The sequence below is a fragment of the Pongo pygmaeus genome, chromosome 3, assembly GCF_028885625.2.
Source record: "Pongo pygmaeus isolate AG05252 chromosome 3, NHGRI_mPonPyg2-v2.0_pri, whole genome shotgun sequence".
Lineage (NCBI taxonomy): Eukaryota > Metazoa > Chordata > Mammalia > Primates > Hominidae > Pongo > Pongo pygmaeus.
Window position 1 is genome coordinate 64,873,740 of NC_072376.2, and position 19,317 is coordinate 64,893,056.

The following is a 19,317-nucleotide window of genomic DNA, read 5'->3' on the forward strand; positions in this document are numbered from 1 at the left end:
CCATGTTGAACCCAAGTTTAAAGTTATGTCATTAAAAACTTTTTTTTTTCTTTCCAAGTCCTGTGAGTATATCTCTGGAACTGTGTAAAACAACTTGTATAAAACACAAAGTGTTTTCCTCAAGTTCCTGGCAGCTCCCAGTAAACATCCTTTCCTTAATTTAAACACAAAGGAACCCCTACCTGTCTAGGCATCCTACCTAAAGCCAGAGCTTTTTTTTTTTTTTTTTTTTTTTTTAATTTAGACAGATCTCACTTTGTTGCCCAGGCTGGAGTGCAGTGGCGTGATCTTGACTCACTGCAACCTCTGCCTCCTGGGTTCAAGTGATTCTCCTGCCTCAGCGTCCTGCGTAGCTGGGATTACAGGCACCCGCCACGTCCTGTTAGTTTTTAGTAGAGATGGGGTTTCACCATGTTGGCCAGGCTGGTCTTGAACTCCTGACCTCAAGTGATCCACCTGCCTCAGCCTCCCAAACTGCTGGGATTGCAGGCTTGTGCCACCGTGCCTGGCCTAAAGCCAGAGCTTCTGTCACTTAAGGCAGTGGATTTTTTAAGATGGAGTTGGGGAGCCTACAGTCCCATTTAAGCATCTAATGAAAGCTCTGGCTCTTAATTTCAGAAAAAAATGTACACATACAACAAAATTACGTGTACACTTGGGGGCTGGGGGGCAAGATATTCCCTAAAATCTATCCAAATACATTGTATGGGCTAAGTGTAGTGGCTCATGCCTGTAATCTCAGCACTTTGGGAGGCTGAGGTGGGAGGATCACTTGAGCTCAGGAGTTCAAAACCAGCCTAGGCAACATGTGAGACCCCTGTCTCTACAAAAAAATTAAAAAAGTTAGCTGGGTATGATGGCACATGCATCTGTGATCCCGGCTACATGGGACGCTTAGACAGGAGGATTGCTTGAGCTCTGGAGGTGGAGGCTGCTGTGAGCAGTGTTTGCACCACTTCACTCCAGTCGGTGAGACAGAGCAAGACCCTGTCTCAAAACAAAAAAATATATAGTCTATGGATTCCAGGTTGAGAACGCCTCCTCTGAAGGGTTCTCCACCCCAGGAGTTTGTTATTTCTCCATGAAGACAGGACTCAGGGTTTGAAGGGTGCCCGAGGCTCTGAAACAATCGGTTGATTCAATGGTGGTGGTGGAGGGAAAAGTTGACAGGAATGTCAGCACCAGCACCACACAGCGAACAGGAAATGCAGTGCTTGGGATAGATGCTCCAAGACCTGGCGCGTCAGTACCCACAACCATCCCCTGTGTTAGGCCTCTGCATTGCCTGGCAACCAAGCTGCCACGCCCGCCCGTGCGTAACAAGTCCTTGTTCGCCTCTCCCTCTTCTGGCTGGCACTCGAAACCGCCGGGCCTGAAGCGGGCGCTCTTCCAGCCTGGAGAAGGCTGCGGGTCTTAATCCGTGGCGCCTCCCCAGCTGCGGGACGACGCGGGCTCGTGAGGGGCAGAGCAGCGCATCATGCAGGTGAGGGTCGGGACCCGCCGGGCCACCCTGGAACACCCAGTGGGTCTCCAGCTGGGCCCGAAGCCAAGGGACACAAATGGGGAGGGCGGACACAGGAGTTAGGCTCTAACATTTGTTCTTGAAAAGTGCTAAATTTTGCGTGCTTCTGTGTCTAGTTTTGAGAAAAATCCTCTAGGAAAATGCCATTTTTTCAGCTTTTAAGACTTGTGTCTGTCGCTGGAGAAAACGTTAAAAGAGTTGTTACGTATTGTGTTTCACACCAGAATCATAGAAATCTTACTGCTGCATACTATTTTTGACTTAACAGACCAGCAACGTTAGCCCAAGTGTAATTCAATTTGATTGTCCTTCTCCACTACCTTAAAAAATAAGAACAGAAAACCTACTAGTCGCATATGTCTTAATACCATATGTCCCTAGAGTTTCTTGCACCTCACCTCAAAAACTCTGTTAGACTTTTGGGAGGTGGAGGCGGGTGGATCACGAGGTCAAGAGATTGAGACCATCTTGGCCAACCTGGTGAAACCCTGTCTCTACTAAAAATACAAAAATTACCTAGGCGTGGTGGCGTGCGCCTGTAGCCCCAACTACCTGGGAGGCCGAAGCAGGAGAATCGCTTGAACCGGAGGCAGAGGTTGCAGTGAGCCGAGATTGCGCCACTGCACTCTAGCCTGGCGATAGAGTGAGACTGCGCCTCAAAACAAACAAACAAACAAACAAAAACTCAGACTTCCAAAATGTTTCTTAGAAGTCTCCTCCTCTGTCTAACGGTTCCTTATTAATCAGAAGCCTGTGTTGTCCTTTTTTTTTTTTTAGTACAGTAAAATTGTCTTTCTAACTTACAGAAACACCTTTTCCCCACCTGCTCCTGCAGATTAAAACCACTAGGATTTTTCTCATTTTACATATTTAATTTTGGGTGTTTGTATATACTGTATAATTTATTAGGATATTTTGAACATCAATTACATATAATTTTTTATGGCCAGTCCTTTCATGCTAATAATGGATTCGTAGCAAGCACATTTTATATGTGTGTAAAAACATTGCAGATTTGTCCTGATTTGCATCTGCTCTTCAGGATTGAAATGTCATTGACAGTGAAGGCAACATCACATTAACCTTTGTTGGTTTACTGATTAATTCAACAGCCAGCTATTCAGTGCTTATGTTTTAGATACGGACCTGTTCTAAGAGCTTACTAATGAGGGAATAAGAAGAAGACAGATATAACTATTAATGGCATGGTAAATGCCTTCATAGTTTGAGCAAATAGATTGTGGTACCTGTTTCTGTTAGATAAAATTTCATGGCTGAGGGCAGTGGCTCATGCCTGTAATCCCAGCACTTTGGGAGGCTGAGGCAGGCAGATCCCTTGAGGTCAGGAGTTCAAGACCAGCCTGGCCTACGTGGCAAAACCCCGTCTCTACTAAAAATACAAAAAAAAAATTAGCTGGACGTTGTGGCACATACCTGTAGTCCCAGCTACTCGGGAGGCTGAGGCAGGAGAATCACTTGAACCCAGGAGGCGGAGGATGCAGTGAGCCGAGAGTGCACCACTGTACTCCAGCCTGGGCGACAGAGCAAGATTCCATCTCGGGGGAAAAAAAAATTCATAGTTCATGTCTTTTTTTTTTTTTTTTTTTTTTTTTTGGAGACAGGATCTCGCTCTGTCACCCAGCCTGGAGTGCAGTGACATGATCAACCTCCCAGGCTCAAGTGTTCTCCCACCTCAGCATCCCTAGCAGCTGGGACTACAGGTGCATGCCACCATACACAGTTAATTTTTTGTTTGTAGAGATGGGGTCTCGCCATACCCAGGCTGATCTCAAACTGTTGGGCTCAAGATGGAAAAGGTACCACCTGAAATCTGCACAACAAACCTTACTCTTTTTTTTTTTTTTTTTTTTTTTTGAGACAGAGCTTTGCTCTGTCATCCAGGCTGGAGTACAGTGGTGCCATCTCAGCTCACTGCAAACTCCACCTCCCGGGTTCAAGCAATTCTTCTGCCTCAGCCTCCCGAGTAGCTGGGATTACAGGAGTGCACCACCACACCTGGCTAATTTTTGTATTTTTAGTAGAGACAGAGTTTCACCATGTTGGCCAGGCTGGTCTTGGACTCCTGACCTCAAAGGATCTGCCCGCTTTGGCCTCCCAAAGTGCTGGGATTACAGGCTTGAGTCATTGTGCCTGGCTGACAAAGCTTACTCTTAATATACCCTGCTTTTCCTGGTTACCTCCCCATAACTTGCCTCCCACATACCCTTCTTCTTTTGTTTCAGTGAAACATGGTATTTAGGCCTGAATTTTAACCAACCTCTTTGAGATACACTAATTTTCCCTGGTATCTCCAATGTATCCATGAGGTATACATACTAATAAACTCTTTTTCTCTTGTTAATCTGTCTTTTATTACAGGAGTCTGTCCCAGCTAAGACGTCAGAATGATAGAAAATTATTTGAGGTGGAACCAAAGGGTTTGGGTCCATCAAAGGATGGGAGATGAATAGGAGGGTGAACCAGAGGTAAACACATGTCTAGGAGAATTCAGGGAAGGATATCTTGGTCCTTAGTGGAACAGAGGAGAAAATGAAAAGGAGTAAACCCTGTCAAAAAACATTTCGGCCTAAGACAGCTCTCATATGGATTTGTAACCTGAGTCATATTGTTGGGTGGTCCAGCAACCTTAAACTGTGAATTCGTTATATATTGTAGCACCCTCAAATACCTGGAAGAAAAAAATATAAATCCTCTGTAGAGGAAGATGTCTTTAGTTTAGGCTTCAAGGAATTCCCATCAGTAAGTTTTCGAGGACAGAAAGCAGAAATCAGTCAGAGGTAACCAAGCACACAAGGAAATAAGCCACCATGAGACCATGAACCAAGAGAAACAGATTTACAGAGATTTTTAGATAACAGAATGATCAGAAATAGGTTATAAAACATCTGTACTGGCTGGGCACGGTGGCTCACACCTGTAATACCAGCATTTTGGGAGGCCGAGGCAGGCGGATCACGAGGTCAGGAGATCGAGACCATCCTGGCTAACACGGTGAAACCCCGTCTCTACTAAAAAAATACAAAAAATTAGCCAGGTTTGGTGGCAGGCGCCTGTAGTCCCAGCTACTTGGGAGGCTGAGGCAGGAGAATGTCATGAACACAGGAGGCAGAGCTTGCAGTGAGCCGAGATCGTGCCACTGCCCTCCAGCCTGGGCAACAGAGAAAGACTCCAAAAAAAAAAAAAAAAAAAAAGAACTTATAAATACTGAAAACTGTAAAACAGACAAATAGAGTAGAGTAGAAAGCCTTGAAATAAACCCACGTATATTTTCAAAAAATTTTTAACAAGAGTGCCAAGACCATTAAATGGGCAACAGTTAATTTTTTTTCAATAAATGGTGCTGGGTAAACTGGATATCCACATGCAAAAGAATGAAGTTGGAACCTTATCTTAGACTTTGTGAATCTGAAATATCTGAAACAGGTTTCAGTTGACTTAGAAAGTTTATTTTGCCAAGGTTAAGGATGTACCCGTGACACAACCTTAAGAGGTCCTGATGACATGCGTCCAGTGTGGTTGGGGTACAGCTTGCATTTCGGGAGACATCATTCAATATGTGTAAGATGTACATTGGTTTGGTCTAGTAAGGCAGGACAACTTGAAGAGGGGGCTTTCAGGTCAGAAGTAGATAAGAGAGTCCTTGATCCTTTTGAATCCTTGATTAGCCTTCCACTGAATACACAATTTAGTCTGGCTCAGTGAGTCTGCACTTTTACATAAACAGTAGAGCAGAGGAAGCAATCAGATATGCATTTGTCTCAGGTGAGTCTGAGAGGGATGACTTTCAGTTCTGTCTGTCCTTTGTCCACAAGGAATTTCCTTTTGGGCAAATTGTGAGGGAGGTGTGTGGCTTGTGTCTTTGTAGCTATTTTATTTAGGAGTAAAATGGGAGGCAGGTTTGCCTGACATAGTTCCCAACTTTTCCCTTGGCTTAGTGATTTGGGGGTCCTGAGATTTATTTTTCTTTCACAACTGTATACAAAAATTAACTCAAACTACATCAAAGTCCTATAGCTAAAAGTAGAAATCTCTTAAAAGGAAACATAAGATAGATTCATGACATTGAGTTTGACAGTAATTTCTTGGTTATGACACCAAAAGCACAGGTAACAAAAGAAAAAAATAAATTGTACTTTACCAAATTTAAAACATTTTTTTTGCATCAGAGGATATTATCAAGAGAGTGAAAAGACAAGTGGTGAGACACAGTGGCTGAAACCTGTAATCCCAGCACTTTGGGAGGCTGAGGCAGGTGGATCATTTGAGGTCAGGAGTTTGAGACCAACCTGGCCAACATGGTGAAATCCAATCTCTACTAAAAATACAAAAATTAGCTGGGTGTGGTGGTGGGCATCTGTAATCCTAGCTACTCAGGAGGCTGAGGCAGGAGAATCGTTTAAACCCAGGAAGCAGAATTCTCAGTGAGCTGAGATCACTCCACTGCACTCCATCCTGGGCAATAGACTGAGACTTCACCTCAAAAAAAAAAAAAAAAAAAAGACAACCCACAGAATAGAAAATATTGGCTGATCATATATTTGATAAGAGGATAATATCCAGAAGATATAAAGACTTCCTAAAACTCAACAACAAAAAGACAACCCAATATAAAAATGGGCAAAAGATTTTGCTGTAGTTTGAGTGTGTCTGCTCCAAAATTCAGTTGTTTCCAATGTGATAGTATTAGGAGGTGGGGCCTTTAAGAGGTGATTAGGCCATGAAGTCTCCTACCTTATAAATGAGATTAGATACCCTTATAAAAGGGCTTGCTAAAGAGAGTATGTCCCTTTTTTTTATTTTTTATTTTTATTTTTTACTATTCTGTCTTTTGCCACGTGAGGACGCAGTGTTCCTCTCCTCTGGAAGACACAGTGTTCAAGGTACCATCTTGAAAGAAGAGATCAGACCCTCACTGGACAATGAACTTGACAGTGCCATAATCTTAGATTTCCCAGCCTCCAGAACAGTGAAAAATAAACTTCTGTTCTTTATAATTTACCCAGTCTAAGATATTTTGTTGTAGAGTACAAAATGGACTAAGACAAACTTGAATAGATGTTTCTTAAAAGAAGATCTCCAAATAGCCAATAAGCACATGAAAAGATGCTTAACATCACTAATAATGAGGGGGATGCAGCTCAAAACCACAGTCTACTTCACACCCACTAGAATGCTTATGATAGAAAAGATGGACAATAACAAAACTGTTGATAAGGATATAGACAAATTAGAACCCTTTTGCATTGCTGGTGGGAATGTAAAATTGCGCAACTGCTGTGGAAAACTGGTAATTTCCTTCCAAATTAAACAGATATCATATGATCCAGTAATTCTCCTTCCAGGTATGTACCCAAAAGAATTGAAAGTAAGGACTTAAACAGGTATTTGTATACCCATTTTTATAACAGCTTTATTCCTAATAATGAAAAGTGAAAACTACCCAAATGTCCATTGATGGATGAATAAACAAAATGTGGTATATAGGTACAATGGAATATTATTCAACGTTGAAAAAGAATGGAATTCTGCTACATGCTACAATGTAGTTGAACCTTGAAAACACGCTAAGCGAAATAAGCCAGTCACAAAAGGACAACTATTGTATGGTTCCACCTGCATGAAGTACATAGAATAGTCAAATACATGGTAGAAAGTAGAACATAGAACAATGGTTTCCTGGAGTTTGGAAGAGGAGAGAATGAGGGGCTATCGTTTAATGAGTACAGTTTTTCTATTACAGAAATGAATAACAGAGGAAATCTTAGAAAATTAACAAACATGTAGAAACTAAACAACATGCTACTGAACAACCAATGGGTCAAAGAAGAGATTAGAAGAGAAATTTTAAAATATATTGAGAAAAACAAAAATGGAACTACAACAAAACCTATAGAAGGCAGCAAAAGCAGATTTAAGAGGGAAATGCATAGCAATAAATGCCTAAAACAAAAAAGAACAAACTAAGCTTACAGTTATCAGAAGGAAATAAATAACAAACAGCAGAAATAAATGAAATAAAGACTAGAAAAACAATAGAAAAAATCCAGAAAATCTTTGGTTTTTTTGAAAATATAAAATCAACAAAACCTTAGCTATACTAAGAATAAAGAAGACTCAAATAAAATCAGAAACAAAAGAGGAGACCTTACAGCTGATACCACAGAACAGTTACATGCCAATGGATTGGATAACCTAGAAGAAATGGATAAATCCATGGACACATATAGCCTACCAACAGTGGATCAAGAAGAAATACAAAATCTAAACAGACCAATAACAAATAAGGAGATTGAATAAAAAATAAAAAGTCTCCCATCAAAGAAAAGTCCGGGACCTGATGGCTTCACCAGTAAATTCGACCAAACATTTCAAGGAGAACTAATAACAATCCTTCTTAAACTCTTCCAAAAATAGAAAAGGAGGGAATTCTTCTAAATTTTGTGTGTGTGTGTGTGTGTGTGTGTGTGTGTGTGTGTGACAGTATCTCACTTTGTCTCCCAGGCTGGAGTGCAAAAGCGCAATCTCGGCTCACTGCAACCTCCGCCTCCCAGATTCAAGTGATTCTCCTGCCTCAGTCTCCCGAGTAGCTGGGATTACAGGTGCCTGCCACTGTGCCCAGCTAATTTTTGTATTTTTAGTAGAGACAGGGTTTCACCATGTTGGCCAGGCTGGTCTCGAACTCCTGACTTCAGGTCATCTACCCACCTTGGCCTGCTAAAGTCCTGGGATTACAGGCATGAACCACTGCACCCAGCCCTAAATCTTTTTAATGAGATCAGCATTACCTTGATATCAAAGCCAGACCTGGACATTACAAGAAAAGAAAATTACAAGCCATTATCTCTGAAGAACACAGATGTAAAAATCCCCAACAATATACTAGCAAACTGAAGTCAACAGCACATTAAAAGAATAATGTACCACAATTAAGTGGGATTTATCTTGTGGATGCAAGGATGTTTCAGCATATGCAAATCTACAAATGTGACACACCACATTAACAGAATTATGGACAAAAATCATATGATCATCTTGTTAGATGCAGAAAAAGCATTCAACCAAATTTAATATCCTTTCATGATAAAAACTTGCAACAAATTAGGTATAGAGGGAATGTACCTCAACACAGTAAAGGCATATATGACAAGCCTACAGATGATATTATATTCAATGGTAAAGTTGAAAGCTTTTTTTTGTAGACAAGGATGCCCATTCTCACTACTTCTATTCAATATAGTACCAGAGGTCTTTGCCAGAGCAAGTAAGCAAGAGAAATAAATAAAAGGCATCCAGACGGGAAAAGGAAATAGTGAAATTGTTGCTGTTTGCTGATGATGTAATCTTGTGTATATAAAACCCTAAAGTCCCCATCAAAAAAACTGTTAGAACTAATAAATGGATACAGTAAAGTTGCAGGATTCCAAATCAATATAAAAACTAGTAGCATCTCTGGCCAGGCATGGTGGCTCATACCTGTAATCCTAGCACTTTGAGAGGCCGAGGTGGGTGAATCACTTGAAGCCAGGAGTTCAAGACCAGCCTGGCCAACATAGTGAAACCTCATCTCTACTAAAAATACAAAAATTAGCCGGGTGAGGTGGTAGGCACCTGTAGTCCCAGCTACTCGGGAGGCTGAGGCAAGAGAATCGCTTGAACCCAGGAGGCAGAGGTTGCAGTGAGCTGAGTTTGCACCACTGCACTCCAGTCTGGGTGACAGAGTGAGACTCCATCTCAAAAAACAAAACAAAACAACAACAACAAAAAACTAGTAACATTTCTGTATACTAACAATGAACTATCAGAGAAAGAAATCAAGAAAATAATCCCATTTATAATATTTACAAAAAAGTAAATACTTAGAAATAAATTTAACCAAGGACATGAAAAATTCATAGACTGAAAATGATAAAATGTTGATGAAAGAAGTTGAAGACACAAATAAATAGGAAGATATTCCATGTTCATGGATTGGAAAAATTATTGTTAAAGTGTTCATATTACCCAAAGCAATCTGTAGATTCCATATAATCCTTATCAAGATTCCAATATGCTCTTTTATACAGAAGTAGAAAAAGCAATTCTAAAATCCATATGGCACTACAAAAAACTCTGAATAGCTAAGACAATCTTGAGCAAAAAGGAGAAAACTAGAGGCATCACATTACCTGACTTCAAACTATATTGCAAAGCCATTGTAATCCAAACAGTGCAGTCACATTACCTGACTTCAAACTATATTGCAAAGCCATTGTAATCCAAACAGTGCAGTACTGGCATAAAATAGACACTGACCAATGGAGAACTCAAAAATGAACTCATGCATTTACAGTCAATTGATTTTTGACAAAGAGGGCAAGAACACACAATGGGGGAAAGAACAATCTCTTCAATAATGGGTGTTGGGAAACAGGATATCCACATATAGAAGAATGAAATTGGACCCTTATCCCACTCCATCTATAAAAATCAACTAAAAATGGATTAAAGACTTAAATATAAGACCTGAAATTGTGAAAATATTATACAAGAAGAAAACACAGGGGAAATACTACACACTATTGGTCCAAGGAGTGAATTTTTGGATTTAATCCTCCAAGCTCAGGCAACAAAAGCAAAAATAGACAAGATTACATCGAACTAAAAAGCTTCTGCACAGCAAAGGAAACAGTTAACAAAGTGAAGAGGCAATCTATATATTGGGAAAAACTATTTACAAGCAATACACTTGACATGGCATTACTACTTAAAATATATACGGAACTCAAATAACAGTAGTAAGAAAACAACCCAATTTTAAAATTAGCAAAGATAATCCCAGCAGTTTGGACGGCTGAGGAGGGAGGATCACTTGAGGCCAGGAGTTCAAGACCAGCTGGAGCAACATGGGGAAACCCTGTAAAAATACAAAAATTAGCTGGGCCTGGTGGAGCAAGCCTGTAGTCTCAGCTACTCAGGAGGCTGAGGCATGAGAATTACTTGAACCCAGGAGGTGGAGGTTGCAGTGAGCCAAGATTGTGCCACTGCATTCCAGCTTGGGTGATAGAGCAAGAATCTCTGTGTCTCAAAAAAAATAAATAAATAAAAGGGAATACTATGCAGCCATAAAAAAGAATGAGTTCATGTCCTTTGTAGGGACATGGATGAAGCTGGAAACCATCATTCTCAGTAAACTATTGCAGGGCCAAAAAACCAAACACCGCATGTTCTCACTCATAGGTGGGAATTGAACAATGAGAACACTTGGACACAGGAAGGGGAACATCACACACCGGGGCCTGTCATGGGGTTGGGGGAGGGGGGAGGGATAGCATTAGGAGATATACCTAATGTAAATGACAAGTTAATGGGTGCAGCACACAAACATGGCACATGTATGCATATGTAACAAACCTGCACATTGTGCACATGTACCCTAGAACTTAAAGTATAATAAAAAAAAGAAAAAAGGAAGTTCATCTGATGGTCTTGAATGCTTATGTAGAAAAAGAAACCAAACTGTATTTGTGTATGATGTGAATTGGTTTTGCCCAATACAGTCTTCAGCAAATTTTCCATGACTTAGGAGATACTTCCTTAATATTCTATATGTGTATTCTAAATTGATATTTTATTAAAGTTTTCAGTGGAGCATATAATCCCATTAGTGCTGGGAAGCAGGAAAAAGTAGGTCACTTTGCTTTATTCTTCAAAACCAATTAACTGTAGAGTTCATGAACAACTGAATACTTGGGAGTGCTACATGTTAATGAATTTTCCAAATACATATTAAAGTGTACAACCATGTTAATTTTCTTTTCTTTTCTTTTTGTGTAGGATCCCAATGAAGATACAGAATGGAATGACATTTTAAGAGATTTCGGCATTCTTCCTCCTAAAGAAGAGTCAAAAGATGAAATTGAAGAAATGGTTTTACGTTTACAGAAAGAAGCAATGGGTATGGTTGTAGATTTGGTGGGCTGGATGATGGGAATAATACAGTTAAGTTAGTAGTAAGGTATTTCATGAACATAGTGGGAGAGAGGACATTAGAAATCATTTAATATAGGCCGGGCATGGTGGCTCACGCCTGTAATCCCAGCACTTTGGGAGGCCGAGGCAGGCGGATCACTAGGTCAGGAGATCGAGACCATCCTGGCTAACACGGTGAAACCACATCTCTACTAAAAATACAAAAACAACATTAGCTGGGTGTGGTGGCGGGTGCCTGTAGTCCCAGCTACTCGGGAGGCTGAGGCAAGAGAATGGCGTGAACCCAGGAGGTGGAGCTTGCAGTGAGCCAAGATCGCGCCACTGCACTCCTGCACTGCTCTGGGTGACAGAGCAAGACTCCATCTCAAAAAACAAAACAAATAAACATTTAATATAACCCTCAACAACTTTCAGTATTTGGATATGACACCTAAAATGACTAATTTCACATGTTGAAAATCACATGCTAATTAATAACAGAGCTGAAATATCCTTATGCGTAACCAAGTGAGCTTTCTTCTCCCACCATGTCCCTCTACCTTATTACCATCTATTTTGATCATTCTTTATAGTATGTATTATTTATCAAGATTTCCAGGTACTTGAGGGAAATCTAAATTTATGAAATCTAATTGATTTTCATACCTAGTTTTAAATGTAGCCTGTCAGTTCTATGAACTTTGAGGGAGTAATACTTTAATGTTATACTTTCTATAGTATGTATAGCTTTTTTTGGTGGCTGGCTGCTTTATGTTTGTTTAAAGATACTCTTTTTTGTTTGTTTTTTTGAGACCAAGTCTAATTTTGTTGCCCAGGGTGGAATGCAGTGGTGCGATCTCAGCTCACTGCAAACTCAGCCATTCGGGTTCAAGTGATTCTCCTGCCTCAGCCTCCCGAGTAGTTAGGATTACAGGTGCCTGCCATCACACCTGACTAATTTTTGTATTTTTAGTAGAGATAGGGTTTCACCATGTTGGCCAGGTTGGTCTTGAACTCCTGACCTAAAGTGATGCACCCACCTCGACCTACCAAAGTACTGGGATTCCATCGCACCCAGCTGTTTAAAGATACTGTTGATCTCCTTTATATAAGACAGTTTTTTCTAGACATTGACTGTATGGTAAAAAAATTTTTAAACAATTTGATAATCTATAATTTATGTTGTTTTAGTGAAACCATTTGAAAAGATGACTCTTGCACAGCTGAAGGAAGCTGAAGATGAATTTGATGAAGAAGATATGCAAGCTATTGAAACATATAGGTACAGTGATTCATTTGGGTTAATTATAAATTTTTGAATGAAGTATCATAAGAATAAAACTAAAGAGATTTGTCTTGTCACATAGATTTTACAAAGAACAAAACTAATTTTTAAGTAACATTTTGAAACTCCCTTTATATAAGGTGGAATTTTATTACATCATTACATCATTTTTTCTTAATATTTTGCCTTTGATTTAATAGAAAATTGTCCAATCATGTATAATATAACTTCATCAAGCTATATATGATTAAGGTGGAAAATAGCAATAAGAGGCCAGTAAAAAGATGGCCATGATTTTCCTTCTAGCATGATGTCTGTCAAAGGTGACTATCATTTCATGAATAATTAATTACTATTCTTAAACAAATTATTTTAGAAACTAGAACAGGTTCATACATTTCCCAACTTACTTCACAACTAAAATAAGTTGGGAAATGTATGAACCTGTTCTAATTTCTAAAATACTTTTTACAAGACCAGTATTTATCCTGATACTGAAACCAGACAAAGACATCACTAAAACAGAGTACTACAAATATCCCTCATGACTTTAAACACAAAATCTTTAAGGAAATATTAGCAAATTAAGTCCAGCAATTTAAGGAAATAATAAATCTTGATCAAGTAGTATTGGTTGCAGGAATGCAAGGTCATTTTAATAATAAAAAAACAGTGGACCAGGCACAGTGGCTCATGCTTGTAATTCCAGCACTTTGGGAGGCCGAGGCAGGCAGATCACCTGAGGTCGGGAGTTCGAGACCAGCCTGACCAACATGCAGAAACCCCGTCTCTACTAAAAATACAAAATTAGCCGGGTATGGTGGTGCTTGCCTGTAATCCCAGCTACTCTGGAGGCTGAGGCAGGAGAATCGCTTGAACCCGGGGGACAGAGGTTGCGGTGAGCCAAGATTGCGCCATTGCACTCCAGGCTGGGCAACAAGAGCAAAACTCCACCTCAAAAAAAAAAAACAAAAAACAAAAAAACCAGTGAATTGGGGCTGGGCACAGTGGCTCATGCCTGTAATCTCAGACTTTGGGAGGCTATGGTGGGAGGATTGCTTGAGGCTAGGAGTTACAGACCAGACTGGGCAACATAGTAAGACCTTGTCTCTACAAAACAAAAATAAAAACCAAAAGCCACCAGTGAATGGAGTTAGAACAGCCACACTCCAGGAGCAATGAGCACATATAGCACTCAGATCTTTCTCAGGCAGGGTGCGGTGACCAACACATGTAATTCCAGCACTTTGGGAGGCCGAGGCGGGTGGATCACCTGAGGTCAGGAGTTTGAAACCAGCCTGGCCAACATGATGGAAACCTGTGTCTTTAAATTAGCCAGGCGTTGTAGCACATGCCTGTAATCCCAGCCACTTGAGAAGCTGAGGCAGGAGAATCGCTGAACCTGGGAGGTGGAGGTTGCAGTGAGCCGAGATCGTGCCATTGCACTCCAGCCTGGGCAACAAGAGTGAAACTCCATCTCAAACAAACAAACAAACAAAAAACAAATAAATACTGTTCTCTAATAACAGGAATCAGTGCTCCTTAGTGAACTGCTTGATCCCACGGTGTGTGTTAGGAAAGTATAATATGAATATGAAGCATCTTATGTTGCCAGTAGGTAAGGAAGTACGTAAAAAAAAAAAAAAAGTCCCAGGAGTCAAATGGAAAGATCTCCCAAGGGCCAAAGTTAGAACAACTTGAACAACAAAATCAATAATTATATGATAGGATTGTAAAGCAGATAATGAAATGAATTTATAAAAGTCCATAGTGATATAAATAAATAACTTAATACAAGAACAAATTTGGAAGAAGTAATCTCTCTCCCTTACAGAAGAATTTTAATTAATAAATGTAAATGAAATTAGAGAAATAGAAAAATCACCATCAGAACAGTGGTAATTTCCTATGGGTAAGATCCAGTGATGGATGCTAAAATGATTGGTTGAAAGTTTAAACACAAACAGGATATTGCATAATTTCAAAGAATTCTTCCCCAAATATTTAGTAATTATAAAGGAGGAAATAGTAAGTTTATAGGCAGATACTATCTTAGGCAAATGATCAAGGCTAATATCACCAGTAAAATATGCTGGGAGGTGATCAAGTAACCCCTGGTATGTTGTACTGAGAAGGACATATCACCTCTGTGGTATCGTTTTCAGTAACGCATAACTTTAATTATAAGAAAACTTCAAATAAACCCTAATTGAAGAACTCTTTAAAAAAAAACAACCCACTAATGAGACATTAGGGAAAATAGCAGAATAGGAAGCTCCAAAAATCCATCTCTACCTAATCAAAGATTGTACTAGCAGTAACTGTCTGAAGTGACTGTTTTAGTACTCTGGAGAATATTGAATGCTTGTAGTTTCCAAGTGAAAACTTGGCTGGTAAATGGCAGTATCAGTTGACTTCAGCCCTCAGTTCAGTAGCAGCTGTTCATACTCAACCCCTAGCTCCATGACAGGCAGCTGACAACCTGTATTTCTGACACAGCTTGCTGGAGCCAGGGTGGACAATAAGGACCTTTTCCTCCAAATATTGGGGTTCTGTGTTCTTATTACAGATTGCTGCTTCTGAACATGGATGTACAGGGACAGAGGCTGACTGCCATTGTGTGAACTCCCACTGGCTCAGGCAGCTATCAGAGAATTTAAAAGAGCTATAACCTTTTTTAAAGATTCAAAACCAACTATGCTTTTGGGAAAATATAGAAAGCCAATGCATTTACTCTGGGGAAGATGCAGGCTCAAAAAATACCTGAGAAGACCTTAAAGCTTATACCTCAGAATGATCCCCAGCACAAAGACAGCCTACAACAAGTAAAACAAAAACAAAAACAAAACCCCAGCAAAGGAGGAGAACTTATTTCCAAAGTTACCACATAATAGGATTCAAATGTCTAGTTTTCAACAAAAATCACAAGGCATACACAAACAAGAAAGTATAGTCCATTCAAAGGAACAAAATATACTGACAGAAAATGTGCTTGAGGAAGCCCAGAAGTCAGACTTACTAGACAAAGACTTTAAGACAACTATCTTACGGATGCTTAAAGAGCTAAAAAGATAGGAATATAACGTATGATCAAAAAGAGAATAGCAATAAACAAATAGAAGTTATAAACAGGAATAAAAAATATTCTGGAACTGTGATAATAAGAAATATATATTTGATCTTGGTCCCTAGTTCCTGACACAAACATACTTGGAATTTACTGGGTGATAAAAGTACCTTTGGTATGCTCATGAGATGATCCTTGGTGGAGGGGATCCTAGTAGCTTTAGGATGAGGGCTGGTTACCAGAGGAACCAACCATGTGATTAGAAGGTTAGAACTTTTAACGCTATTCCCTGCTCTCTGGAGAGGGAAGAGGGGCTAGAGATTGAGTTAATCACCAGTGGCCAATGATTTAGTCAATCATGCCTATCTAATGAAACCTCCATAAAAACCACTAAATGATGGTGCTGTGGTCTGAATGTTTGTGTCCCCCCCAAATTCATATGTTGAAACCTAATTCCCCACCAACGTGATGGCATTAAGAGGTGGAGCCTTAGGGAGGTAATTAGGTCATGAGGGCTCCCCCTTTATGAATGGGATTAATGAATGCCTTATAAAAGAGGCCTGAGAAGGCCAGACACAGTGGCCCATGCCTGTAATCCCAGCACTTTGGGAGACCAAGGCAGGCGGATCACCTGAGTCAGGAGTTCAAGCCAGCCTGGCCAACATGGTGAAACCCTGTTTCTACTGAAATACAAAAATTAGCTGGGTGTAGTGGCCTGTACCTGTAATCCCACCTACTCGGGAGGCTGAGGCAAGAGAATTGCTTGAATCTGGGAGGCAGAGGTTGCAGTGAGCCGAGATTGTGCCACTGCACTCCAGCCTGGGCGACAGAGCAAGACTCCATCTCAAAAAAAAAAAAAAAGACTGAGAAATCTGGAACATGCTTTTTTTTAAATTTGTTTTGCCAATCTTTGCCTTTACTTGGAGATTAATCACATTAATTTAAAATTCACTTACATTTAAAGTAAGTACTGTTAAGAAAGGAGTTGCTTCTGCTACTTGGGTGTTTTCTGTATTTCTTATATAATTTTTGTTTTTTAAGTCTTCCATTACTGCTTTCTTTTCACAGTTAGCTGATTTTTGTAGTGTACCATTTTTATTTCCTTCTTTCATTTTCTGTGTATCATTTAGTTTTTTCATAGTGATTATCTTAAGGATAAAAATTAACATCTTACAATAGCCTACTTTGAATAATACCAACTTAGAGTCAATAGCATGTAAACACATCTCCATCCTTCTCATTTGTTAGTGTCACAGACTACATTGTTATATATTGTGCATCCATTAACATAGATTTATTATTATTGCTTTATGTATTTACCTTTTATATCATACAGGAAAAAAAGAGAAGTTAGAAACCAGCCCTAGGCCAGCCATGATGGCTCACGCCTGTAATCCCAGTGCTTTGGGAGGCCAAGGTGGGCAAATCACCTGAGGTCAGGAGTTCGAGACCAGCCTGGCCAACATGGTGAAACCCCGTCTCTAATAAAAATACAAAAAATTTAGCCGGGCATGGTGGCACACACCTGTAATCCCAGCTACTCAGGAGGCTAGGTGTGAGAATTGCTTGAACCTGGGAGGCAGAGGTTGCAGTGAGCCAAGATCGCGCCACGGCACTCCAGCCTAGGCAACAAAGCAAGACTCTGTCTCAAAAATTAAAAAAAAAGGAAATCAATTCCAATAATGGCTTTTACATTTTCCTATGTAAAAGCCAAATGGTAATACTGGCTATTATATTTCCCTATGTAGTTAACTTCACAATGTTCCTCGTTTCTTCATGTGGCTTTGGATACTATCTGGTGCCTTTTCATTTCAGCCTGAAGTACTCCTTTCACATATTTTTTAGGCAGGTCTAGGTCCCTTGGTGTTTTTTTGTTTTTATTTTTATTTTTTAAATCTAGGAATGCATTAATTTACCCTCATTCTTGAAGCATAGTTTTGCCAAATATCAAATTCTTGCTTTTGACAGTTGTTTTCTCTGAGCATTTAAAAAATATCAACTCACTGCCTTTTTGGCTTCCAAAATTTCTACTGAGAAACTGGCTGATAGTCTTATTGAAGATCCCTTGTATGTGATGACTCGCTTCTCTCTGCTTTCAAGATTCTCATTGTCTCTTCTTGCCTTTCAGTAGTTTATGATGTATCCCCATGTGGGTGTCTTTGAGTTTATCATACTTTTATCATACTTGGAGTTTGTTGGACATCTTGGGTTTATAGATTCGTGTATTTCATCAAATTTGGGAAGTTTTCAGCCATTATTTCTTAAAATATTCTTTATGCTTTTTTTCTCTCTCTTTTCTGTTGAGATTCACACAACATGTGTGTTGGTCTGCTTTATATCATCCCACAGACCCTTTAGGCCCTGTTTATTTTTTTTCATTCTTTTTTTTTTCTGTTCCTCAGATTTGATCATTGCAGTTGTCCTATTTTCAAGGTTGCTGATTCTTCTGCTTCCTCAAATCTGCTTTTGGAACTCTCCAATGTATTTTTTTATTTTAGTTACTGTACTTTTTTAGTTCCTCTGGTGTGTTTTACTCATAACACTTCTGACATGAAATGTTGGGGCAGAGTCCCCCACAACCAATTCTTCAACTTTCTGGACACCAACTGGTTGTTCTACAATTCATTTCAATTCTGACACTAACTATTGGAGTTAGGGAAGACCCCACATTGGGAGACTACTTCATACACACTAAGGTGTTATAATAAATAAGTTGGTGAGGATTGGAACCCTTTGAATTGCCATTGGGAATGTAAATGGTACAGCCACTTTGAAAAACAGTCTGGTGGATCCTTAAAAGGTTAAATATAAAGTTAGCATATGACCCAGCAATTCCACTTCTAGGTATATACCCAAGAAAATTCAAAACATGTATAGGAATGGCCATAGCAACATTATTCACAATAACCCCAAAATGGAAACAATCTAAATGTCATCAATCTATACAGTGGAATACTATTCAGCCATAATTGAAATGAAATGAAGTACCAATATGTTCTACAATGTGGATGAAAACATGCTAGGGGAAAGAAACCAGTACAAAAAGTCATAGAGACAGAACGTAATTACTGGTTACCAGGGCCTGGGATAGGGGATAGGGAGTAACTACAAATAGATATGGGTTTATTGTGGAGTGATGAAAATGTTTTTGAATTAGATAGTGGTGATGGTTGCACAACTCTTTGATGCTTATCCTATAGTTCTCCTGAGTAGCTCTCCTCCAGGCGATGACTATGAACCTGGGCTGTTTCATTAGGGGCTACATAATCTCAGAAACCTTTACTTCCAGTTGTGTGAATCAGAACGTGTGAAAGGTCACGTGGGACATTTTAGGGGTGAGTCATTGAAATGTATATATCACTTTCACTTATGTGGCATGGGTTGTAATCTAGTCTCATGACCTTAATCCAACTGCAAGGCAAGCTGGCAAATGTAGTCTTCCAGGTAAATGTAGCTTCCCCAGAAGAGAAAGCT

General features: G+C 39.7%; 1 protein-coding gene across 3 annotated transcripts in view; it reads left to right on the forward strand.

The window, feature by feature from the left end:
- The first annotated feature begins 1,280 nt into the window (after positions 1 to 1,280).
- The window catches only part of PDCL2 (phosducin like 2), a 36,963-nt gene continuing 18,926 nt past the window's right edge, over positions 1,281 to 19,317 (forward strand). For 2 of the 3 annotated variants that reach the window (XM_054484427.2, XM_054484428.2), the window contains exons 1-3: positions 1,332 to 1,483; positions 11,357 to 11,477; positions 12,683 to 12,773. In XM_054484427.2, coding sequence (XP_054340402.1) covers positions 1,478 to 1,483; positions 11,357 to 11,477; positions 12,683 to 12,773 — 218 coding nt within the window. In that variant the 5' untranslated portion in view covers positions 1,332 to 1,477. Of the gene's footprint in view, positions 1,484 to 11,356; positions 11,478 to 12,682; positions 12,774 to 19,317 lie in introns of all 3 variants that reach the window. The other variant, XM_054484425.2, reaches the window with a different exon arrangement.